We start from the raw sequence: 27,314 nt of genomic DNA, 5'->3' as shown, positions 1-27,314 counted from the left end.
AACATTTCACATAATTATACATCTCTGAATTATTGTCTACAAACTAATACTTCTATAAGTATGATACAGTACATTAAAAGCCAAACTTTTAAGGTGCTAATGATAAGTCTCGGATACCAACTAACAATAGTTTAACTGAATTATTATTTTGCAGAAATTTCTCGATCGATCCTACCATGTAAAGTGCTTAGTGTGTATATAAAATCCAACGGCCCTTTGACATTAATTACGTGATCGGGCGTTCCGGTTTACATGTACTTATGTGAAAGCTAGGAACACACACACACACACACACAAAATAAAATTTAGAAATCTGTTAGTGCACAATAAATTTTAGCGTTTAAGGGGCTCTTGTGCCAAAGGTGCTAAAATTAGTAGTGCGCCAAATATTCTCGTTTTACGGTACATGTATATGATGTTTGATGCTCAAACAATACTTACAATACATACAGATGCCTCATTGAATGAAAATGTCCAGATATATTTGTCAAGCCACAGTCTATTAAATCAATTCTGTGAAGGAAAATAGAATGGATTATTTACATGTACATGTGATTTGAATAAATCTCTAATATTAGTGTTTAACGATATATAAATTTTTAACCATTTAAAAGCATCCTAAATTTTCAGCAATTTTATAGAGATGAAGATGGAGAAAGAATATTAAATAGAGAACACCAGCTTCGAGGATGGAGAACTTCAATTTCACTCCACTTAAATTAATGAAAAGGACAACAAATGACAGTGTTCTAGAAAATGGACTAACTTCCATTTTCCTCTGAACTAAAGTTTAAATATTACATGTCGATCTTGACAATATAATGAGTTTATTTAGAAATTTCAAGTGATAATGATGGAAGCAGAGATATACTAGTCAATTGGAAACATATGAGCTGGCTTGACTTACAGTCAGTATCCTTATGCACTCAGCATATGTTTCATCAGGTACAGCAACATTTTTTTTTAATGGGTATATTGAACAAGTAACCATCAGTCAGAATAATTTTTTCTAACCGAGGAGAGGGGATTCTTAATTTAATATCATAGGAAATATGCAATCGCAATTTTGAAAAAAAAACGTTTTACCCACCCAGTCACAGAAGCTGGGGACAATGAATCACTTTCTTTTACACAACATCGACCTCTGGCTGTTGAGTTTAAACTTTGACATTCTAGAGTTGATGGACTTTTGCATGATAAATCACATACATGTACAGCTGAGATCTAAAAGAAATTGAAAATAATATTTCGCATAACAGTCTTGCACTATGGTACATTAAAACACATCTCAGATCATAGGAGGATAGGGAGAAAAATTAGCTAGACCTAGTTATAGGATAAAATTATATAAAAATACATGAAATCATATCATTATCACTGGGTATTCTTAAATCTAATATCTCCTTTTGTTTAAATTTATTTTGAGATATTTGGCTTTTACACAATAGAATGTAGGCCTCAGTCTGGCCTTCTACCAAGCAACTTCTCAGATTGATTAACTGCTCTACTGATAATAAGATGCTGATTCAGTTAATTCTAAAAATCACTGAAATAAGATTGAATAATTACTTGTTGAGAAAAAGATAAAATCTTTAACATACCACTGAAATATCGCCATCAGTCACAGTAAAATAAAACAATAAAAGAACGCACAAATACTTTCCCCACATATTGAAAGTAAATCATAGAGACTTTTTGCTTCGTAGCTCGAATTTACTCAATTAGCGGGCATCGGAACACATTAACCCATACATAAAATGATTCGTAAGCCTCACATTGTTCTCGTACCTATAAGTTTGCGAACTCCTGTGCATATTGCTAAATTGCTCTATAAAATAACTTTCAAAATATCATGTCAACTTAATAAGTATGAATAATATTACTCATCATATCATCCATGATGAAAAATACAACTTTATTATTACCCCCCCCCCCTTTTTTTTGCATTACCCAAATGTCATACCTTTTGATTCTTTTACTTTTCGTTTGTTAGTAACTGTTTTGGCTGTGCACTTTATAAAACCTTCTTCACAGCTTCTGATTTAATACGGGGGAAACATTTAATTATTTTAGTGAGGATTCAAGTAGGTGTGAATTTGTGTCAGTTCTTTTGCCAATTTCCAAGCACACATACATGTACATGATGTAGTTCTGCTTGTGCATATAAACTTGTTTCATGATTTTTTTTTCACAGATAAATGTACTGTTATCATCCATAGAGAATAGAGAGAAAAGATGAAAGGAAAATCATTTTTTTTTATTGTGGCAGTTTAAACATAATGAAAAATTATAACAATTAAAATAAAATATTAATGCTACATAGGCTGAGAAGATCTCTGCGTATTTTTCTTGACTACTTGAGAAATCAGAAGATTTGCAAATGATAGGTAAACTAGTTCAAATATGATTTAACACTACCTCGGAAATTATTTTTTATAAAAAAAGGTACAGTATAAAAGGTAACTTATACATTATGTAAAGACATCATCATAGGAACATTTTATTAATAAAAACATACTCTAACAAAACAACTACAGGGATAAGATTAACTTTGTTGATTGTTCTTTAACAAGAGATAAAAAAAAATACTAATGAAATACTTGTAACTCAGATTTACATGAATGATAAAAAGTCCAAATACAACATCTTCCATACAATTCTATCATACAAGTACAGAATATTTTTAAAAATGGTGACTTAAAACAAATGTAACAGAAACACACATTTCATGCTCTCAGAATAACCATACACTAAAATCACCACAAACAACATATAAAAAACTTATATAAAGAAACATATAACATTTATAAACAACAAAATAATTAAATCTGAATATTCAGTGCGTAGTATTCTCCATATCACAGAAAATCAATACTCATTTCCTCTCTAGATCAAACATCCACCAGTGCCTGCATCTCTACATTCAGTTCTCTATCTCCTTTTTGTGCCTCCAAATCCTGAAGCTGTACGAGTACCAGTGGAACCTCCTCCCAGTCCCCCCATGCTGAATCCCGAACCAGAACCAGAGCTGAACCAGCCAGGTGAGGCCCTCCTGTTCCACCCCCAGCCTGTTGTGTAGGGTGAGGCATAGCCAGGGGCATAGTAATTATTTCTGTTGTTTCCAAGCATGTATCCCAGGATGCCACCTGTGAAAGCTCCTGACCAAAATCCTCCACCAGTTCCTGCACCACCTGTGCCGGGGGCGTAAGTGGTTCCACATCCTTTGTGAATATAAAAAAATATTTTTATTTAATCCAGAAATTAAGCAACTGGTTTGCAAAAGTAAGTCTTAATATTTCTCGATGTGTCTTGATTTATTTGGAATACATGTACATTTTCAATCCAAAATATTTCGTATGTATCGCCACAATTTTCAGAATCTGTTTTAAAACTAAAACTTTCATAAATATTGAATGGAGACTTGGAAAATATGGACTTGTATAATGAAACATATCCATTGGCAAGTCCATAGTAAGCACTTCAATCAGGAAATCTATGTTCTCATTATGCAAGAATCTCCAACTTTGGAAAAAAATCTTTAAAATCTCCTTTTATAGCACTACTTCCTGACCCAGTGGTAAAACTCTTTTTTCAAAATTAATGACATCCAGTAGGCTAGGCAGTAGTATAACAAAGCCCTATTGAAAATGACTGAAGTTTCTTGTACCTGGCTGTGTGTACTCGTCTCTGAAGCCTGGTGGAGGCGGTTGTTGATAACCACTTCCCATGGGTCTGTAGCCATTATTGGCACCATAGCCAGCTGTAGCTGATACACACGTCTTATATATAATGTAGATAATCAGAGCTGCCACTCCAAGTGTTAACAGGTCACTAAATATTGACCCCACTTTGCGTCCATATCTGAAGTAAAAGATCAAAATTCCCTTTCACATTTTTAACAATAAAAATAAATTATATTTTTTTCAATTATCAAAATTACAAGTAGGTCACAGTCTGTTACATCAATATATTCAATGACTGGATGATGAACTTACCCATAGGACTGACTACCAGTATAGGGGCTACTGTATGATTGACCACCATAGTAATCGTGTCCCCCGCTCTGCTGCTGTTGGTACCCTTCTTTTGTGAGATCAATAGTGTACTCCAACTAAATATCAGAACACAAATCATTTAAAATCTCAGTACTTGAGAAGGTTTTCCTTCATATATTGTTACATTTACAATTATATTTTTTCAACAAACTAAACTAGCAAATACATTTGATACTATAAAAAAATTATATAAAAAAAATCCTACCCCACAGGAGCCTCTCAAAACATAGGGGTCATCTGGATAATCATATCCCTCACAGCTCACATCCACTGAACCAAAGCGGTAAGCATTGTCCATGTCAGTTTTACACTCCCACTAATCAACATAAAAAAATAAAGTTATTGTAATATGGATACTTTATCTGAAAGCCACACACAAAAGATTAAAATTGAAATAGTTTACCAATGTGTCTTTTCCCCGAATTGTTAATTTCTCCATTATCAAGATTTATTATCAAGAGATCATATTGAATTGAAGCATTACATGAATTTTATTGATTTTTAAATGTTCACGCTATTTAACCAATGCTGCATGTTCAAACATTTCACTGCTATGGATTTACCCATAATATTATTAAGAGACTTGTATACCTGTACATCATAACCATCAGATCCCCTGTTATAACACTGTACAACTTGTGGTTTGAAGGTATTACAACCGGCTGTCCCTCCAACACACTTCAACTGTAAAAAAAATGTAACTTTTATTTCATAAGTCATTGAAGAGAATTATGAGTTCACAACTTCTTTTGAAACTGTGTTTAAGAATTGCATGGTCATCTTGGTATTAACAAGTTTTATTTATAATGTACCATGTACCAGAAGTTGCGCATTGTCCATATACACCAAATAATCACCAGAAACCTATTACAGATTTAATGTACCTTCCACTCCATAGAATAATTCATATAGAGGAAACCTTCGATTCATACATTTTCCAGAATTTTTTCTACTATAATTTATCATCCATGTTGACATTGTGAACTCTCTGATTTGTAACAAGTATACTAAATTTACATGAATAAAAATTCTTTGCATCCCTTTCTAATATTTTGATGTACTGCAATGTACTGCCTACATATATAATATGAGTACTGTAACAAATCTTTAGTTCAATGGACAATATCAATGATAGAAATTTTACCTGTAAAATTTTCAGCATCATGAAAAGAAACATTTAAAACCTGTACCTGAGGGACGGCCGCAGATCTCCTGGCATTGGTCATCATTCCACTTTTCAAGGTAAGGGTTTGGATATCTGTAAGTCGAACTTTATCCCCATGACTTCCAAATGCCCCTGTAACGGAACATGAGTAACCACATAATAGGATGTTTGTCCTGACAATAAAAGATGTTTCCTGATATTTTGAATTTATGAACCGTAAACTTACCCAGTGCAACAGTAATGAACATGTACACAATGAATAAACACAAAATGCTCCTCATTTTTTTTATACTGTTCAATTTTTCTGGCCACCGGCAATCTGTATTATTAAGTTCTTGCTGTCAGATGCTGTAAGTGTAAACAAGGTTTCAGTTTTAATTTCAACGACAAGAATCGAAAGTTAATGGTCAAGTAAATGTCCCACACTATGATGTTGAGTTCAGAATAGAAAATATCACTTTAAATACACGTTAAAATGACAAAATAAATAAATGACGAAACTTACAGCTGCTATTTTTCTAGAATGTTTACTTCTACGTAGAAATAGAATTTACATCTACGTGTACTTCCGGTGGTGCAGCGTCCAGACAATTCAATCTAGTTTACTTCGGTTGAATGTCCCTGATTTAAGGATATCCGATCCTCATCCAGGAAGGATAACTCCAGAAATTAATATTTAATTTGAAATGCATCAAAATGAAGCGTGAAAATGTAATTTTTTATGCAACGATTTTCATTTTATTTATCTTTATGAGATTCAAAGTTTTTGGAAGTCTTAGAAAAGGTCTTATAAAAGTTGAAATTTATACCCTATAAACGGAAAAAATAATTAATACAGCATTAGAGAAATAAGATTTTCTAATGCTTAATAGCATGATATGAAATATCATGTGATTTGTGGTGTTTTGCAATGATAGCAAAAGCCTTTTACACTATGTATTATAGAATACATGTCGGAAATAGAAGACAAAAAAATACCAAATAAGTATAAAAATCATGACAATTTCTCTGAATGCCTGGATACCTATCGTTTTTTAACCTAAAATATATTTGTTGATCAATTTGCAATTAGAAAATACATTGCCGATATTTCAATTCGCTTTTTCTGCAAATTGACAATTTTCCCGATATAATAGGATTAACTTTAATTAAAGAAATACTGTGGATAAATTTCATTGGCGTCGGAAGCAAATTGAAAGTGGGGGGCTAAGTGTAAAAAAAAATTTTTGTACCTTTCGTGTGGAGGGAGGGGGGGGGGCTTCAGTACCAAAATTTTTTTCCAAACACCACCACTTTCCCCATTTTTAACCTATACTAAGACATATCTGTGGAAAGGGGGGAGGGGGCTAAACCTACGAAGATATGTTTAATGTCTATACAAGTATATATTTGAAAAAAAAGTGGGGGCTAAGCCCCCCCCCCCCCCCCCGATTCCGACGCCTATGAATTTACATAAGTTTGTGGAATCCGAGATACTTTTATGAGTACTTTTGATTACTTAACCGCGAATTTTAAAATCCTGATCGGACTACCTTAAATTACAGGTGCTTGAGAACAGGACCCTCCCCGTTCGATATAGACGCCTGGGCCTTTTCGACTTCTTTCTCTTAAATAATCTTTCATTAACATATTTGTGATAAGATCTATACCAACAAATCGAAAATTTACCCGAAACAATCTACATTCTATATATAGAGTGGGGTAAAAAAGCATTTTTTTTAATTGGTAGGATAGATTATATCACAAATGTGTCATCTATATACAGTTTATGTGAAAAAAGTCTAAAAGGTCCGGGGGTCTATATTGGAGGGAGGGTCCTGTCCTCAAGCACATGTGTTGCAAACACTATAGAAATAACGACCACTATTGAAATAATTATTCATGACATTATTTTCACAATGCAATACAGTAGTCCAGTAAACAATTTTTACTTGTGTTGTTTTCGTTTCGAAGTCAACCGAAGGCGAGCAAGAGGCCAATATGCCACATCGCTCACAAGCAGTTAAATGTCTCTGAATTCACAAAGTTTAAAAATGAAATTAGATATAATCATATTATAAAGGACCATAAGGGAAAACATAATGAAATTTGCTTATTATATGTATTTTTAAACTATATGATATATTTTCAGGAAATTATGCGAATGTATGAAAACATCATTTAAACATTTTCTATTTCAAAAATATAGTTTAGGATAAAAATAGGCATTCCGAGAAAATTGCATTTTTTTTTTAAAATATATATATATTTATATGGTATTTTAGTTCTTCTATTTACATAAATTATCATTTTATAACACAAAACACAATCTTGTTCTATCAGTGCAAGAGAACACAAATCAATTGTCTTTTCATCTCATGCAATACTGGACCTCAGGTTATTCTGCAACACTCACGAAAACAGCTCACAATAAAATCAACCAACTCCACAGCAAAACGATCGCGATCGCCGATTTTTGAAAAGTCTTACATGGGCTTTCGTAAGAAAAAAAAAAACACTCAGTTTTTTGCATTGTGAGGGGACAAAAATATCTAGAGGAATAAATAACATGTATAAATGTGTCATTTATGACTCTCCTTTAACTGATTCATTTGATTAATGAAAATGGTTTGCTTTCTTTTGATTTCAGGGTCAATCAAGCCATATATACATGTACCTTCATTACTGATGTCATAATTGGAAGCAACATCAGACATTTGGGAACACAAATCTATTTTCATTTCATCCTGAAAAAGAAATTCTTCCACACCACAAAGTTCCGCAAAATGGCACAAGACAAATGGTTTCCTTTGATGTGTTGTTTTATTATTCTGTGGTCATTCCAGGATTGGGCACAACGGCATCGAGCCCATTCTATAATCAAAGAAAAAGAAATTGAGACTTTCATTATTTATACTGAACAAAGACATTGGGATTAAACAAATAAATCCTTGACAGAGATTAGTTATTTTCCTATAACTTAGCATTCATCCTTTGTCTCGGAACACTGTAATGTGGAAAAGGCGCCTCTCCAACGTCTGATTCACACTTCATATACTTCATGAAATATTTGGAGATAAAGAACAGTATTCAAGCTCAAAAGTCCATCAAACAATACAAATTTGGAGCAGAGCAAGCACGGACCTCAAAAACATCAGAGGTGGGATCAAGTGCCACGGAGGCGTGAACATCCTCTGCCGTCCGGTCACACCTGCCGTGTGCTCCATGGTAGGATTTCATTTGTCATACCGGCGTACGCCGAATGCGCCGCTTGACCTTTCGTAACCCGACTTGTTACTTCATTTGACCGGGTTCGCCGGCGTACGCCGAATGCGCCGGTCTGAAATGACCGGCGAGGAAATCGCCGGTCTTGGAAATGCAGAAGGATAAAACGTACGCTGAACTAGGACCTTAGGTCCCCCGCGCAGTTCACGTCTCTCGGGTCTGTTTACTCCGCTACAAAATGTAGTGCGTTGCATACGTAAAGTGAAAATAGAATAAATCGTAATACTGTGAAGCCTTTTCAGTGTAAAAAAAAACCAGAAAATTTATTTTTGTCAAGGGAATAACCATCTGTGATGGGTTTTAGAAAACAAAGAGGGGAAGGGGGGTCGCAGAGCAACATTAACTTCAATATTATAAGATATATGATATATTAGAGTTTAACACATATGGATTATGTTGGGTGACCTGTGGTCTCCCCTTTGATTTTATTATTCCATGTAAGGTTATAGTATCTTTAGAACACAGTGCCTAACCTCTGATCTTCCTACTAAGTAATAGTGAGCGACTCAGAGTAAACGACGTACGTCCAGTCTATGCATTCGCAGATCTCTAACAAGCGGGGGGGGGGGTGAAGATTTTTGCCCCCTACCACCCCCTTTTCATTTCGCTAGGACTTTTCACCAATCCTTTAACATAATGGAATAATTATTTGTTAATAAATTATTTAATGTCTCTTTTGTCTTCCTTATGAGGTCATGTTTAAATATGCGACCTCATCACTTTAACACTCTTTGCCGGAAATCCCTGATTTTTATTTATCTTTCAAAGAAGATGTACACCCTGTATTACAAAGTTTGGGGCTGCATGGAGTTCTCCTCCCCTTTCCCTGGAATTAACACATCAAATTCATAAACCCATCAAAACTACATTAAAAAAAGGAAATAAAATTTTAAAAATGCACCAATTGTTATTTAACTTTGGGATACATATACTGTATTTGAAGATAAGCAAGTTGACTAATCCTCCAAATTCCAATTACATACATGTACATTTCGAGAATTCGGAGAAATTGTGCACTTTTTCCTCGGTCAAAAAATTAGGGTCGCAATTCTTTTTTTGAGAGGATTTGAAAAATAATTCTACACATACCATGATTTTAAATTATTGCCTACTTACAACTTTTAATGACATCGTAATAATGTACAACGTAAGATTACCTTTGTCTCATTTATATACTACAACTTGTGAAGTATGAAATCTTTATTGATGGACAATATAAGACTTCCGCTTGTTTCCATAATCTTTATGCGAATACCAGAGGTATTAAAAAGTTAATAAGACCAGAAGTCACTTTATATCGGACATCTTTAGGGCGACCATAGGTCACCTTATACTGTACACCAAAAGGGAGACCAGATGTCATCTTCCGATCTACATCATATGGGGCACCAGAGGCCACCTTATATTGTACATAAGTAGGGGGACCAGAGGTCACCTTAAATTGAATAACAGTAGGGGGACCAGAGGAAACCTTATAATGCACTTTATCTAAGAAGGGGGAACAAAAGTTATCTTATACTCTAAATCAGTAGGGAGACCAGTAAGCATCTTACTTGTACATCAGTAGGGGGCCCAGAGGACACCTTATATTGTATATCAGTAGGGGACATCAGTAGGAAGACCAGAGGTCACCTTATATAGTACATCAGTAGGGGGACCTGTGGTCATCTTATATTGAACATCAGTAGGGGACCAGAGGACACCTAATATACTTTAGATCAATAGGGTGACCAGAGGGCACCTTATATTGTACATCAAGAGGGGGCACCAGTAGGGGACTCAGAGGACACCTTAAATTAACATCAATAGGGGACCCAGTAGGGGGACCAGAGGTCCCCTTATATTGTACATCAGTAGGGGACCTGTGGTCACCTTATATTGAACATCAGTAGGGGACCAGAGGACACCTTATATTGTACATCAGTAGGGGGACCAGAGGACACCTAATATTACACTTAAGATCAATAGGGGGACCAGAGGGCACCTTATATTGTACATCAGTAGGGGACATCAGTAGGGGGACTAGAGGTCACCTTATATTGTACATCAGTAGGGGACCTGTGGTCACCTTATATTGAACATCAGTAGGGGACCAGAGGACACCTTATATTGTACATCAGTAGGGGGATCAGAGGCCACCTAATATTACACTTTACATCAATAGGGGGACCAGAGGGCACCTTATATTGTACATCAGTAGGGGGACTTGAGGTCACCTTATATTGTATATCAATAGGGGGACCAGAGGTAACCTTATATTGTACATCAGTAGGGGGACCAGAGGACACCATATATTGTACATTGGTAGGGGGACTAGGGGTCACCTTATATTGTACATCAGTAGGGGACCCAGAGGACAAGTTATATTTAACATCAGTAGGGGACTTCAGTAGTGTGACCAGAGGTCACCTTATATAGTACATCAGTAGGGGGACCTGTGGTCATCTTATATTGAAAGTCAGTAGGGGACCAGAGGACACCTAATATTATACTTTAGATCAATAGGGTGACCAGAGGGCACCTTATATTGTACATCAGGAGGGGGCATCAGTAGGGGACCCAGAGGACACCTACTATTACACTTTAGATCAATAGGGGGACCAGAGGGCACCTTATATTGTTCATCAGTAGGGGACATCAGTAGGGGGACTAGAGGTCACCTTATATTGTACATCAGTAGGGGGACTAGAGGACATCTTATAATGTACATCAGTAGGGGGACCAGAGGGCACATTATATTGTACATCAGTAGGGGGACCAGAGGACACCTTTTATTGTACAACAGTAGGGGAACCAGAGGACACCTAATATTACACTTTACATCAATAGGGGGACCAGAGGGCACCTTATATTGTACAACAGTAGGGGACATTAGTAGGGGGACTAGAGGTCACCTTATATTGTATATCAAAAGGGGGACCAGAGTTCACCTTATATTCTACATCAGTAGGGGGACTAGAGGACATCTTATATTATACATCAGCAGGGGGACCAGGGGTCATCTTATATTGTACATCAGTAGGGGGACCATAGGACACCTTATAGTGTACATCAGGGTGACCAGGGTACATCTTATATTATTCATAAGTTTGGGACTTCAGTTGGGGGACCAGAGGACACCTTATATTATTCATCAGTAGGGGGACCAGGGGTTTCTTACTTTGTACACCAGTAGTGTGACCAGAGGTCACCTTATATTGTACATCAGTAGTGGGACCATAGGACACCTTTTATGTACATTAGAAGGGGGAACAGAGGTTACCTCATATTGTACATAAGTAGGGAGCATCAGACGGGGGACCAGGGGTCACCTTATATTTTACAACAGTAGGGGGACCAGGGATCACCTTTTATTGTACAACAGTAGGGGGGGGGGCAGGGGTTACCTTATATTGTACATCAGTAGGAGATAACCGTAGGGGGACCAGAGGTCACCTTGTATTGTACATAAATAGGGAGACCAGTAGTCCCCTTTGTTGTACATTTTTAAAGAAATCAGACATAAAAAAAAATTATATGAATGCAGAGAGATAAAGCATCAACGATTCTAGACCCGACTTAACCAACAGACACCTAAAAAGAAAACAAGGGCGGACCAGAGGGTATAGATAAAATGCATATTAACGAGATGCTAGAGGTTCACTTAAGAACACGACAAGAGGCCTATGGATCTTATAGGTCATTTGAACACCTTGTAAAACTTTAAAACTTTCATTTCAAATAAGCGGTAATAATTAGCAATAATTAGTAGTGCTCATCGAACACAAAAACCCTCATCCTGAGGTCATACATTTCACAATTTTGAAAAAAAGGACCATTGTTCATAAAAAAAAAATTGGTTTATACCAAAGAACAAATTTCAAAGCATTAATTCAATTACAGTATTGTCTACAAATAACATGGTACCCATGAGCCAGGGGCCTTGAAATTTATAATTCTGGAAGACGCTCCCTTGCTTATCATAACCATATGTAGTTAGTTTAATTAATATCCAGGAGCAGAGAGGAAGATTTTTTTTAAAGAATTAAGGAGGCTTGGGGACAACAAATTAACCACAAATTAACCATCAGTTTTAACTTATTTTTTTAGATACGGTATCATAAGCTGTCAGCTATCATTTGGCAAAGAAAAAATTCATACATTTTAGTTTTAAAATTTGATCATTTTTGTATATCTTTAAATGGAGCTCTTCTTTTAAAGGAGATCAAAATAGTCTGAAAATGGCTGCCACCCCTCAGCCTCTTTAATGAATATAAACTTTACAGTTTATATAGCCCCACCGTAACACCGGAACCCCTGACCTTTCGGTCACGAATTTCAAAACTTTGGAGAGAATACCCTTCCTCATCACAACTTTGCATGTAGTTACTAGTAGTTTGTTTAATATCCAGGGACAGAGGGAAATATTTTCAAAGAATAAATGCATTTCATTATTATTATTGTCGTTATGGGTATTTCCTGGGTGAACAGAGTGGTGGATCTGTGTGGTTTTTATGTCACGTGACATGGTCATATAAATAGCAGGTGCGTGCTTAAAAAGTTACTCTACCGCTCGTACAGAACGTGTAAGGAATGGAAACCAGTAAATTAGGCACACACACACATATATATGTATGTATATAAGTATTATTTAATGGTTAAAAATAACGTGTGTTGAAATGAATACAAATGTGTTAAATTTGTAATAAACGTTCTGACGAGCAGCATTCCATACATGTGAGTTGATTATTCTTTCAATACAGAATTAAAAGTATAATTAAATTATATTCGGACAAAGGAAGTGAGAGAGAATATAAATTAATATAAATTTTATAGCCCTGTCCTAATCCCAGGGCCCCTGACCCTGGGACAATGAATTTTACAATTTTGGTCTGGAGTCAATGCTTATAATAATTTTGCCAACAGTTCGACGGCTTGATGTTAATGAGTAAAGAAGATTTTTAAAGATTTCATCAATTGTAGTAATTTCGCCCAAACTTTCTTGCCTTAGGGGGTGGGGGCAGAGACCATGAATTAAAAAATCTCCCTTTCACCCATAGATGCTTTGTGCCAAAATTGGTTGTAAATGGTTGAAAGATTACAGAGAAAAGCTGAAAATGTTCAAATGTTAACGCACAATGCACAGCGCACGACGCCAGAAAAAAAACTGATAGCAATAAGTCACATGCGTTGATTCAATGACCAAATAAGGAGTCCTTTGGTCTCAATATTTATGTAAAATATTAGATGTCTTTTGGTCTCCCTGTTGACTTACAATATAATATTATAAGATGACCTCTGGTCTTCTTATTGATGTAAAATATAAAGTGTCTTCCGGTTTCTTCATTGTCGTTCAAAATAGTGTTATCATTAGTTTTAATGATGTACAATATAATGTGACCTCTTGTCCCCCTACTGATGTACAAATTACGAGGGCTGTTCAATAAATAATGTCCTGAACTGTATGACATACAATACTAAGCTTGCATTTTTCGCATTATTGCATCTTTAATGAATTTATAACAATTGATGTGACTACTTTTCATCACATAGTTTAACTGTGAGAAGCTGGAAAACAAGGGTATTCGAGACATTGCATTAAAAATGAATTGTAAAGAATCAGTTAACTAAAGTAAAATTAAACCGTCCATTAAAGCTGCTGTAAAATTTGTTAAGAATCCCAAAGAAATACTCACTGAAATATGTAAAAATTAACTGCAATCAATGTTTGTTTTATAGACAATTGAGCAGGTGGATTTCACTGATAAAATATACATAATGGGCATCAAAAATGGATACCGTACTTGCAAACAACAATTAAACAAATAATGTACTGTTTGCCAAATTTCAACAAATAATCACTGATGGTGTATGATTGACTATACGACACATAGCAAAGAATGGAGGCGTACAAGACGAGGACAATCCCCCGTTCTGAAAAAAGATATTTCTCAATTCGAAAAGTAGTATTTTTTCAAGATTTTATGGTTTATATCATCTTTTACATATCAAATTCTGTATTTCATTGTTTTAATAATTCATGTATACTAGTAATTTATTTTTTATTCAAGTTTTTATGACATTTGAAAACAAAAAAAAAAAAAGAAAAAGAAAAAGCTTCATGTATGATTCGAACTCTCTTCATAACTCAGGTTTAGTCCAAGACAAACCGCTTTAACCACTTCCGGTACGCTACGAAGTATGTGCACTATTGACGTCTTTCAGTGTGATTTAAATGGACGGGTTTGTTACATTTCCATCATTTAAGCGTTCACGAAGAATGGAGACTTGACCCGTTCATGTTCAAAATTTGTTTTTTATAGCTCTATTAAACCCATTTTCCACTGAATATGCTTAACTGTCAACTTTAAAATAAATATCATCAAATGATAAGTCGTTCAGAAAAATAAAGTGATAAAATATTTTGAAGATGACATTAATGAGAACATGATTTTAGAAAAATTTTGCTTTTTTGTGGATTTTGAAAATTGAAAAACATTTTGTCTCAGAGCGGGGGATTGTACACGCCTTTCAAAATAGACATCATTTCGGGAGTAGATCACACTGTTTTAAAAAAGTTTGACAGAAAAAAAAGCTTATTACTCAAAAGTAACCCTTTAAAAAAATGAGTGAAAACGACTGCGTATAAGAATATATGAACAATAATTAAAAATATCAGTAATTGTGGTTATCCTCGTTTATTTGAATTTCAAACAGATAATGAAACTTGAATCTATTGCTTAAAACCCTCAAAACAAAATTTACAATAAGATGTACTTGACAAAAAAAGCAAAGGTCTGAGAAGAGCAGAGAATTGCAAGAGCACAAATATGGCTTTATAGGCAATTTTCTTAAATATTATTGGTCTTATTGTTCAAATTCGTATTCGGGGATGCAGTTTAATTTATGGAGGAATCTAGAAAGCAATTTTTTGGCAAAAAAAAAAAAAATCAAAAGGTTAATGAGAATAAGGAATTAACAACATTAGATTTTTTTCCATGACAGCGTCCAAACCCGAAAGCCTTGAAGAGTAAAGGAGTCTTGGGGATAAACAAAAGTTAATGTTCATTCACATTAACAATGTTCGCCAGATCTTTCGCCTTTTGACTTGTTTAATTTGCCAAACTTGAGAAAACGCCTTTCAGAAGGAAGAAACAAGTCCAGGAAATGATAGGATCTGCAATAATCCAGTATACAAAGGTTCATACCAGAAAATGAGTTCAAAAAACAATTGAAAATGAATTAGAAATTGGATAAAAATGTTACTTACATGTGTTTAAATGAAAAGATAATTTTAGGTTACATAATTTTAACTAAATTATTGAAAAGCAACATTTGTTTCTTTCCGAGCACCGAAGACATTATTAAACGACCCTTGTATAAGGTGACCTACCGATGTACAATATTAGGTGTCCTCTGGTCCCCCTACTGATGTACAATATGAGATGACCTCTAGTCCCCCTACTGATATACAATATACGGTGACCTTTGGTCCCCCTACTGATGTGCAATATAAAGTGGCCTCTGATCCCGTTTCTGATGTACAATACAAGGTGACCTCTAGTCCCCCTTCTGGTGTTAAATATAAGGTGACCTCTGGTCCCTCTTTTAATGTACAATATAAAGTGGCCTCTGGTCCCTCTACTGATGTACAATATAAGGTGACCTCTGGTCCCCCTTCTGATTTTAAATATAAGGTGACCCCTGGTCCCCCTGCTGATATACAATATAAAGTGGCCTCTGGTCCCTCTACTGATGTACAATATAAGGTGACCTCCGGTCCCCCTACCGATGCACAATATAAGGTGACCTCTGGTCCCCCTTCTGATGTACAATATAAGGTGACCCTTGGTCCCCCTGCTGTTGAACAATATAAGGTGACCTCTGGTCATCCTACTGATGTTAAATATAAGGTGACCTCTGGTCCCCCTACTTATGTACAATATAAGCTGACCTCTGGTCCTTCTGCTGATGAACAATATAAGATGACCTGTGGTCCTACTACTGATGCACAATACAAGGTGTCCTCTGGTCCCCTTATTGATGTTCAATATAAGGTGACCTCTGGTCCCTCTCCTGATGTACAGTACAATATAAGGTGACCACTAGTCTCCGTACTCATGAAAAATATCGGGTGACCTCTGGTCCCCGTACTGATGTACAATATAAGGTGTCCTCTGGTCACCCTACTGATGTACAATATAAGGTGACCCCTGGTACAACTGCTGATGATCAATAAAAAGTGACCTCTCATCCCCTTACTGAAGTACAATATAAGGTGTCCTCTAGTCCCCTTTCTCGTGTTAAATATAAGGTGTCCTCTGGTCCCGCTACAGATGCACAGTACAATATTAGGTGACCACTAGTCCCCGTACAATATAAAGTGACCTCTGGTCATCTTTCTGATGTTAAATATAATTTGGTCCCCCTACTGATGTACAATATAAGGTGACCCAAGGTACCCCTGCTGATGTACATATGTAACCTCTGGTCATCCTTTTGATGTTTAATATAAGGTGACCTCTGTTCCCCCCTACTTATGTACAATATAAAGTGACCTCTGGTCCCCCTACTGATGTTCAATATAAGGTGAACTCTGTTCCTCCTACTGATGTACAATATAAGGTGTCCTCTGGTCCCCTACAGATGTATAGTATAAGGTGTCCTCTGGTCCCCTTATTGGTGTACAATATAAGGTGACCTCTGGCCCCTCTACTGATGTACAGTATTAGGTGACCACTAGTCCCCGTATTATTGTAAAATATCTGGTGACCTCTGGTCCCCATACTGATGTACAAAATAAGGTGTCCTCTGGTCCCCCTACTGATGTACAATAAAAGGTGACCCCTTTTCCCCTTCTGATGTACAATATAAGGTGCCCTCTGGTCCCCCTACAGATGTATAGCTGATATACAAGAGTGGACCTCAGATCATTCTGCTAATGTACAATATAAGATGACCTCTGGTTCTACTACTAATGTAAAATATAAGGTGTCCTCTGGTCCCGCTACAGATGTACAGTACAATATTAGTTGACCACTAGTCCCCGTACAATATAAAGTGACCTCTGGTCCTTCTGCTGATGTACAATATACGATGAATTCTGGTCCTACTACTGATGTACAATATAACGTGTCTTCTGGTCCCCTTATTGATGTTCAATATAAGGTGATCTCTGGTCTCTCTACTGATGTACAGTACAATATCGGGTGACCTCTGGTCCCGTACTAATGTTAATTATCGGGTAACCTCTGGACCCCGTACTGATGTACAATATAAGGTGTCATCTCGTACCCCTACTGATGTACAATATAAGGTGACCTCTGCCCCCCCCTACTTATGTACAATATAAGGTGTCCTCTGGTCCCCCTACAGATGTATAGTATAAGGTGCCCCCCCCCCCCCCACTGATGCACAATATAAGGTGCCCCCTGGTCTCTCTACTGATGTACAATGTAAGGTGTCCTCTGGTCCCTCTACTGATGTACAGTTACTGTACAATATAAGGTGACCTCTTGTCCCCCTACTGATGTACAATGTATTGTGACCTCTGGTCCCCCAAATGATGTACGATATAAGGTATCCCCAGGTCCCCCTATTATGTGCAATAAAAGATTACCTTTGGACCCCTATTGATTTAAAATGTAAGGTGACCTATGATCCCTCCGATGATGTACAATATAAGGTAACCACTGGTCTCCCTAATGATATTAAATATAAGGTGGCCTCTGGTCCCCCTACTGATGTACAATGTAAGGTGATCTTTGGTCCCCCTATTGATGTAAAATATGAGGTTACCTCTGGTCACCCTTTATTACTTTCACGTTTCTGCTAATATATATATTTGAAAGTTGATCTTTATAAAGTTATAGATATGATTATTTTGGAGTAAGACACAGAAAATTGTCTATCATATAAAATTCAATTAATATATAAGGTGACCTGAGGTCTCCGTATTGATATCGATGAATTTACTTTTGTGCCTTTAATGCCTGGAGAGTTCCTATAATGTTTTATTACTACGCAAAATGAAGAACTATTTGCGGGGGACCCCAGGTCCTAGTTCAGCGTACGTTTTATCCTTCTGCCTTGGAAATATGGCGGGAAGAGAAAACAATTGTGAAAATGCAGATACTTTTTACCAAATCGACATGTTCTTTATTTGTTTGCATATTTTGAGCAAATCTCTATTCAAATATTTAAAAAATGTTTTTATTCTCTGAAAAATAAAATTTTTCATGAGGTCCATGGGTTTTTTTTAAATTGAATTTCGAATTATTCTACTAAAACATAATGTAAAAAGTGATAAAACTCAATTAATTGATTATCATTAAGCGTAATTATTCATTTTTAAAAAATGTTTTCGCCGGTTTACTTCATTTGCCTCTTAGCCGTTTTACGCCGGTCATATGACCGGCGCAATTCGGCGTACGCCGATCAGTGACAAATGAAACTGGCCCTATGTTATGATGGGGAAATAACGGAAAAATCCGTCGACAATTCAGTGTGTATATAATAAGCTAACAATAAGTATGAAAAACGTCAGTCAGCATTTGACTTAATGATTTGCTGACATGGTCATTGTTTCTGCCAAAGAACTTACAAAATAATGACTTTAAAGGAGACTGCTTATATTTTTGTTTCAGAATCTTGTTTGTCAATAACTAACCTCGTACCACACTTTCCACAGAAATCGGGGTACATTAATTGTCATTATCCTTTTTCATCCGACCGTCTGTCACATTATCTTCTTCCTCTTCTTCAAACTCCTATTTTATAAAAGCACACTATCCACACCATTTTTTGGAATATGATTGGTGGTGTCCAGTAGATGATCAGCGAGGTTTCGGAATTTTCATTTTCTTCATGGAATCAAAATAGGGGTTAGAAAACGATTTCTCGGAACTTCTGGTACATTTTAAGCAATAACCAATTAATCTATTGGAACTTGGCATACTACTATTATTCTAAAACTGAAATTCTGGGGTTATGTAAATACTAGTAATTAAATGATTTATTTTCTCCAATACTCAAAATTGCGAAAATGAAATTAATTCCAAAACCTTATTACCATATTGCAAATCTACAGGACACTACAAATTATATTTAAAAAGATGACATGTAAAATGAGTTCTTGAAACCCCATACTAGTATTGTCCCAGGATGAAAATGAATACTTCTAAACATTATACTGCACATTTACGAGACACCAGATCAATCATACCTCAAAAGATGATTTGCCTACTGTGTTATAATATATCAGAAATTTGAGAAAATAAGATAATGTGACAGAAAGACAGTCCAAAGAAACAATAAATCAGAACTATAATTTTTTTTAAAGTGTGGGTCTATAATTGATGTTAAATATGGTCTTCGATTACAGGTAATCCCTAAAAAGAATTCAGTTTTTGACATGTTTCAATGGTGCACCATCCCTTCGACCTTTATACCTATACTGAATAAACTGGAAGTGCTGTGATCATGGCATGGCTCAAAAGCCCACTCCCAACCCACCCCATGAGAAAATAATGTGTAAGGGAAGCATGACTTACGTCGAACTGCCGGATGGACACGCCCAAATGTATAGTATATAACACCACTTTAACTGAGTTTCTGGCATTAAAGTGAAAATAGATCGTTAATTTATCAATTTAAAATGAAGGTTAGAAAAATGGAGACAATTACTGAGTTATTAATTTCAACAAATGGTTAGTAAATCGAAGCTGCACTTCAAATATATTTTAAAATAAACCTAGACAGAAAAAATAGGCGAAGCTCACATTGCTCTCTCGTCATACCAGTATTGGATTTCTCGTGTCTCATGCTGTAACGATTTTGTGTACACATCCCAGTTCAAATAAATATCTTGAAAATTGTCTAGATATTAGCCGGGATTATCACCCCAATGTTTGATTATTCCACGAGGGAATGTTAGTAAATATGAACTTGTAGATCTAATTACAATACCTTCATTCATCTAGGAACAGGAAAAAAATTGGTCTGGCGTAAATTTTGGCTTTATGAAGGCCAGAAGAAAATGAAGGTGGGGGAATAATCGTGTAAATTAGTTACCCCAATAGGTGTGTCCATTTAAATATATAATATACATATACAGGAACATTAAAAAGGTGAATATTTACTAAACAGACATGGGCCTGACAGTATATTGGATGTGTTTAATTGTGCTTTCACTAGGTTAGTGCACTTTTCAATTGTGACTTGTTTTTTCGGGAGAGAGAAGGGCATAAATTAATTGTTCTAAGAAAAATTATGAATGTACATTTTTGAATTTTTTGCAATAATCAGAAAAAGTGTAATTCATAAAGAAAAAAAAATGTTTATTTCATAATCTAATATATGTCTGTAAACTTATTCATATGTACATGTGAAACATATGGAGATAACGAACAATACTGAAGATCAGAAGTCCATTTAACAATACAAAATCAGAGCAGATCAAACACGGACCTCCAAAACATCAGAGGTGGGATCACAGGCCATGGAGGAGCAAGCATTCCCTGTCACCGGTCACACCCGCCGTATGCTCCTTGTCATGATCGGGAAATAACGGGAAAAATCCGTCGCCAATTCTGTGTATTAATATTCAAATGGATTAACAATTAATATGAAAAACGTCAGTCAGCATTTGACTCAACGATAAATTGAATTTGCTGACAAGGTCATTGTATCGACTATACAACTTTTAAAATGATGACTTTAAATGAGTCTGCTGGAATTCTTGTTTCATAAACGTGTTCATCAATGATTTACCTCAATTTAGAAATTGTTCATACGTAGAGCATGCTCTTGCGTACCGAATATGTGTATAAGCTCGGTTTGCTTAAATTATTTTATTAACATAGCTAGGAATGAAAACTATCAAATGAAATAAATTGTGATAACGAACAGTCTTCAAGCTAAGAGTCCATTAAACAATATAAGTTTTGGAGCAGATCAAACGCAGATCTCTAAAACATCAGAAGTGGGATCAGGTATCATGGAGGATGGAGCATCCCCTGCCGATCAGTCACACCCTATCAGGACAAAGAGCACACGACAAGTGCATGTGACTGGTCGGCAGGGTATACTAACTCCTTCAGGGCACCCGATTTCACGTTTGATGTTTTAGAGGTCTCTGTTTGCTCTACTCCAAAATGTGTATTGTTTAATGGTTATTTGAGCTTGATCTGTTTGCTATCTCCATGTGTTTCATTAATCTTTGTTCACTTATCACTTTACAACCGCATCAAACAGACTGAAATATATGCACCAGATTCCTCATTATTTTAATACAAATCTCGGTTAAAATTTCACAAAACTGGATATTATCACACTTTCTGAATCCCTATACCTATACACGAATATCTGATTTCATGGACATAAATGCAATAACAAGTAACACGAATTATTTTCAGTACGAATATAGTAAACTGAGCTCGTAGATAGATTAACCAATAAGTTAAGACAGAAACTTGCATTTTATGATAAAAAAAAATTACTTAGATTAGTCACTCAAAATAATGTTATAAATTAACTCGTTTACTGAATTTTCCAGTTATCAAGAAAAGAGACAAAATACTTCCAAATCAGCAAACAAAGCATCACTGTAATAAACCATATAATTTAATTGCAAATTATTTTATCAAAATTGATTAATTGGCAGAAGTGATAACCCAAAAAGTGATAACCCAAAAACATTTTATATTAAATCAAACCATTGAAGTACTCATTTACCTAATAATTTTTTAAAGATAAAATAGAAATAATCTCAGCCATTTATTGGTTTCCAATTATTCTCCAGGCGTAATTACATTTAACGTTTAATTATATATAGCTCGAAAATGTACTTGCTTGAACCAGTAATGATACTTGAGAGATACTTGAGAAAAAAACTTGGGTACATGCCTGACTTTCTAAGATTTCTTCATAACATGCTACTAAAACTGAAGGGGGAACTCTTTCAACCATTTCAATACTAGAATATAAATAAGTGTTTTGCTCGGCCTTCAATTCAACATTAAGTATACTAGTAATTCGACGACGTTTTATCAATTGAAAATATTAATTTTCACCAGTAAATTGATTCGATATACCGGGGAATCCTTTTTGATTTAACTACACTGTAAAAAATAATAACTAGTTAATGTCACGAAGAAAACTAGCAGATTCGCTGTCCATACAATCACTACCTTCATAGTAGTTTTACCAGATATTGGTATATTTACTAGATAGATTAGTAAATTTAGAATTGATGAGTAACTTTCACTAGGTATCTAAGTATCTATACGACCCCCGCTCCACAACTCACTATCTTAACCAGTAAACTGAAAGTTTACTAATCACGACCAACGCTTTACGAAACACACTAGTTAAATTCACTAGGTTTTTCTTTCAGTGTATAGAAGAGACGACAGAGTATCACATATCTGTTTCATATTTATTTTCCTAGAAAAATAGGTAAATTGGTAATCTAAAAATCAAACTTTATTATAAACACAATTTCCGTCGCCAACTTCCCATATTTATGTAATAATTTGTCATGATTATTTGCATTTAGGGTTCAAGTTGGTTCGATACGCAAGAGCATGCTCTGCGAATTAACAATTTCTTAAACGATGCAAGCGCTATTGCAAATAAGTTGTTTTTTTAAGCCAACGTTTCGCAAACTCTATCGTCGATTTAATGACCGTATCAGCAAATATGATGCGACGTCAAGGAACGAAAATGTTGACTGAAGTTTTTCATACAAATTTTCACATTGCGTTGTCTACGGATTGTTCTGTTTTCCCGATCAAGAGATCAAGACAAGGAACACACTGCGGGTGTGACCGGTTGATAGGGGATGCCTTCTCTTCTATGGTACCTGAACTTAAATCAACTTATGTTTTTATAGGTCCGTGTTAAAAACTCTGTTTTGTATTGTTTTAATAGACTTTTTTTTTGTTTGATTACTGTTTGTTATCTTCGAATTTCCAACCACGGAAAATACTTTTTAAAGATATATGTTGGCGTGCTTATAAATTAAAACTTTTTATTATTTTTTTTTACAAATGAGGGGTATTTCAACAGGATTACACAAACGAATATATTTCCAGGAATCTGGTTTGTTTTTCATTGAAGTAAAGTTTTTAAAGAATGTATGCATATCGACGTAAAATTGTTGAAACTGTACTAAAACTTTAAAGAATAACATTTTAGAAAACCTTACCGTAACACCATTGATATATTTATTTTACTATTCTTGCAATGCCATGCGCAAAAAGTGAAACAAAATTAAATATCTTCATCTTGTAGAAAAAATTACAGACAATGGATGAAAAATTCAGAATTGATTTTAAAGATCATTTCACGTTTTGGACATCAGAGAAACGCCAAGAAAAATATAAAAAAAAATATAAAACGAATGCGTGTAGTACAAATTAAGTATCTTTGTGTTTTTTACATGTCGCAGTTTTGCAAGCAAAGTAAAAGTGTAAGAGGGTTAAAAAAATTGATGGAATGACTTTTTATAGTGACATAGGCAACAATGTTCGCTAAAATCAAAACTGGTATACAAAATCCTAAATTTTACTCATGTATTAGGATACCTGTATACTACAATTCAAAACAAAATGAAAGGAAACAACGGTAAACAGATTTCATTAAGGTTATTGAAACTGGATGAAAACATAGAGCCAGCTAAAAACGGACAAATGATGTATTTTTAACGATTTATTCAGACACAAACTAGCTCTTCTTATCATTCTCCAGCACACCTCAAAAGGCTGAAATTGTTAAAAGCCTTTAATACTGTTGATGTTATCTTTATATTTGTATTACAGATCCCACATTGGAAACACTTGTCAGTGAGTTCTCATCGAACACTACTGTGTTACTCGGAAACGATGCCACACTTTTATGTACCATTAAGTATCAAACGGAGGGGAGTATTGTTTTGTGGAAAAAGGTAAATGTATATGTATTAAAACAATTGTTGTCATACTTATTGTTAGTCCAATATTTACACACCGAATTGATGACATATTTTCCGTTACTTCCCGATCATGACAAGGAGCACACTGCGGGTATAACCGGTCGGAAGGGATGTTCACTTCTCCATGGCACCTGATCCCATGCACCTCTGATGTTTTGTAGGTCCGTGTTTGCTCTGCTCCTATTTTGTATTGTTTTACGGACTTCGGACTTCTGAGCTTGAATACTGTTAGTTATCTCCCTATGTTTCATTTAGTGTGATTTCATTTAGATAGGATTTTTAGATGTCAACAAGCAACTAATCAATATCAATTTAAAAGAATACATTTTATTTTCTTTGAATTTTGTTTTAAGTACGTGTTTTGAGAACAAAAATTATACATGTGTGCTTCATAACATTGGGTAACACATTGATCCTGAACATTTTTTCATGAATTTGACTTCAGTTTGTTGTTTTAATCAGATTGACTCGGGATCGAATATACTGACATTAAACAACAAAACGACTCACAAGGAGAAATACGAAGTGGTGGATCAATATAATTTAATGATCAAAAGAGTTGGGTTCCAGGACGAGGGACTTTATGAGTGTGATACAGGAGAACAACGTCTGACAGTGGCCTTACAGATAGCAGGTGCGCGAAATAGATAGCAATATTATTTTTATCATTTATTCCAAGCTCTCTGATTGGCTCAAATTTGATCACATGATTTAGTATATAACAGCATAAAGACTTGAATTACTATTTTTAGAATCTGAAATGCATATCGACTTAATGTTTCTTAAAATGGAGATAATTTTTTTTTTTGGTAAAACAAAAAAATAGTACTTATCAACTCATCAAGTATGACTTGATGTATCTGGAAAAAAAAATATTTACTACAACTTCTATTATTATTTTTTCATGTTCCTTAATTGATGAGACGTAACAATGCCTTGAAGCCTTGAATTAGGATCTACTTTATATCAAAACATATTGGATAACTTTGTCAAAAATTTATACAAAACGTAATCAAATAAATTAAGTATTTTGAATAAGCAAATCCTCTAAATTACTCCATCAATATAAAGGAAACACATGAACATTAAATAGCTTATTTTATTTTGATCTCTAGTCTCTAAGCGTTAAAGAGAAAAGACTCGTGCCTTGTTCCCATTATTTTCATATTTTGTTTTGTCAATCTATGTAAAAAATAATATAACAAATGTAGCCCTTTAATTCGGTCAATCCATAGATATATCGACTTCACAGAAAAGAATATCGACCTCGCACTTCGTGCTTGGTCGATATGCTTTTTCTGTGAAGTCGATATATCTATGGATCGACCTCATCAAAGGGCTATATTTATATAATATCGAATATTTTTATATTACTGCTTAAATTTCATTAACGTTCTAAAAACTCCGTATCCCAAAAGGATGAAATAATATTACTTACGGTAACAGATAATTGAATAAAGTTAACGTTTATTGCCATAGTTATTTGGTATATTACATCATGTGGGAAAAAAGGAATGACAGCTTATCAAAATTGTGAATACTTAGAAACTCTGTAGACAACAATATTACAGACAATGAAATTTAAAACATTTTCAGTGTGAATACTGTTAAACAATTTACACAAATAATAGTGCACATATACCCCTTGTAACAGAAAATCACCCAACTACTTTGTCTTCTTAAAAATCTTTTAACCAATCGTTATTTCTGCATTTTTCAAAGCTTTCGGTTTTTTGCTAAAATTCTTGATATTGATTTGTTTCAAATTAGATTTAATAAAGTATAAAGAGAACAAAATTCGTTTTGAATGGATTATGAAAGTAGACACAAGTCCCATACATTTATACTTTTTTATTCACATAATTAGAAAATTGAGTCTTGTAAACTTTATTAGAGACTTAGGATTTGCAATAACGACGATTACAAATGGGTCTACATGCATCTTCTGGCACCATCAAAACTCTAGTAATCCTCCAAAAAGACGCATGGCGTTACCAAACAGATCTTATGTAAGACCATGTAAGGCAGATCTTATGTAAGACATCTAACGATATGTTCTTGCAACAGAATCGAACGTCTTAAACCTTAATATCCATACTTTGAAAAATTGCACGAATTGTCCTTTGTATGAAAATCACGGTCTATCTTTAAACGGTTGAATACAATTAATATAATGAACATTAATGTTAGTTAAATTTAGGCAATAAGGGTTCTACATATATATGTGGATGAGAATTTCCACGTTTTCTTGTCTGCTGACCCTGGTCCTTGTAATAAAATGTTAAGAAAACGAACAATTACCATGCTTCTTCACCAAAGATTCTGATAGACGCCATCTTAATTAGAAAAAATTCCTACGAAAATGAAATTTAAACTTCCTGGATAAATAGTATGGAACAATTTTTTTTTTTTTTTTGCAGTTCCAATGACAAACATGTCCGTTCACTGGGACGTACCTGTGCCTTTCCAGCGGAACGCATTCGTCAATTTGACGTGTGTTTCTATAAATAGCCGCCCTCCCGCGACGTTACGCTGGTTCCGTGGAGCCCACGAAGTCTCCCACGCGTCAGTGAACAATGACAAAACGACGCGGCAAAATGGTAATGTTTATACATTTGCTATTCATATCATTTGTCATTATCTTCTAATGAAAGTGGAAGTTACCAATGTGTCTCAAGTTATGTCTGTCAAAATGCCATTATTGTTTGTTTTCTTCTTTTTTTTATGAAAGAGACATTTTATTCAGTTATCTAAATGGAGTGTAGTAATTCGGTAGATTGTCTTTCTGCAGGTTATGGGGACTCTTCCAGCACTTTAGTCGGTCAGGTTTCCTCCGAGGACGTACCTTATGTTTGTATCGCAGACCTACCAGATAACC

General features: G+C 35.0%; 2 protein-coding genes and 1 long non-coding RNA gene across 3 annotated transcripts; 1 reads left to right on the top strand and 2 right to left on the bottom strand.

Moving 5' to 3' along the window:
• Positions 1-438: 438 nt before the first annotated feature.
• On the bottom strand, positions 439-1,735 carry LOC134271225 (uncharacterized). The gene is made up of 3 exons (XR_009992984.1): positions 1,602-1,735; positions 1,091-1,224; positions 439-513 (listed from the first exon to the last, which is right to left on the bottom strand). It is a non-coding gene; the product is annotated as an uncharacterized LOC134271225 (long non-coding RNA).
• Positions 1,736-2,236: 501 nt separating this feature from the next.
• Positions 2,237-5,826, bottom strand: LOC134271224 (store-operated calcium entry-associated regulatory factor-like). The gene is made up of 8 exons (XM_062753462.1): positions 5,726-5,826; positions 5,447-5,568; positions 5,246-5,352; positions 4,647-4,739; positions 4,261-4,371; positions 3,996-4,111; positions 3,668-3,861; positions 2,237-3,221 (listed from the first exon to the last, which is right to left on the bottom strand). The coding sequence occupies exons 2-8, from the start codon at positions 5,499-5,501 to the stop codon at positions 2,932-2,934; spliced, it is 966 nt and encodes a 321-aa protein (XP_062609446.1). The 5' UTR covers positions 5,502-5,568; positions 5,726-5,826; the 3' UTR covers positions 2,237-2,931.
• Positions 5,827-20,613: 14,787 nt separating this feature from the next.
• Positions 20,614-27,311, top strand: LOC134271223 (kin of IRRE-like protein 1; the record flags this gene model as incomplete). The annotated part of the gene is made up of 5 exons (XM_062753461.1): positions 20,614-20,658; positions 24,285-24,409; positions 24,899-25,070; positions 26,857-27,036; positions 27,228-27,311. Coding segments are annotated over exons 1-5 (586 nt in total), but the record flags the coding sequence as incomplete, so codon positions are not given.
• Positions 27,312-27,314: the final 3 nt, after the last annotated feature.

Source organism: Saccostrea cucullata, unplaced genomic scaffold (genome assembly GCF_032062105.1).
Source record: "Saccostrea cucullata isolate Sc308-1 unplaced genomic scaffold, CSIRO_AGI_Scuc_v1 ctg8820, whole genome shotgun sequence".
Taxonomy (NCBI): domain Eukaryota; kingdom Metazoa; phylum Mollusca; class Bivalvia; order Ostreida; family Ostreidae; genus Saccostrea; species Saccostrea cuccullata.
Note: the sequence above shows the minus strand (reverse complement) of the source record. Positions and strands in the feature narration are given on the sequence as shown.

What these genes read in the sequence shown, in the direction of transcription:
- LOC134271224 (XM_062753462.1), bottom strand. Translation starts at nt 5,501, where the DNA reads ATGAGGAGCATTTTGTGTTTATTCATTGTGTACATGTTCATTACTGTT. An exon ending in GATCTGCGGCCGTCCCTCAG is followed by an intron (nt 4,740 to 5,245) that starts GTACAGGTTTTA and finishes TTTTTTTTACAG; the next exon opens with TTGAAGTGTGTTGGAGGGAC. An exon ending in ACTGGTAGTCAGTCCTATGG is followed by an intron (nt 3,862 to 3,995) that starts GTAAGTTCATCA and finishes CTTTTACTTCAG; the next exon opens with ATATGGACGCAAAGTGGGGT.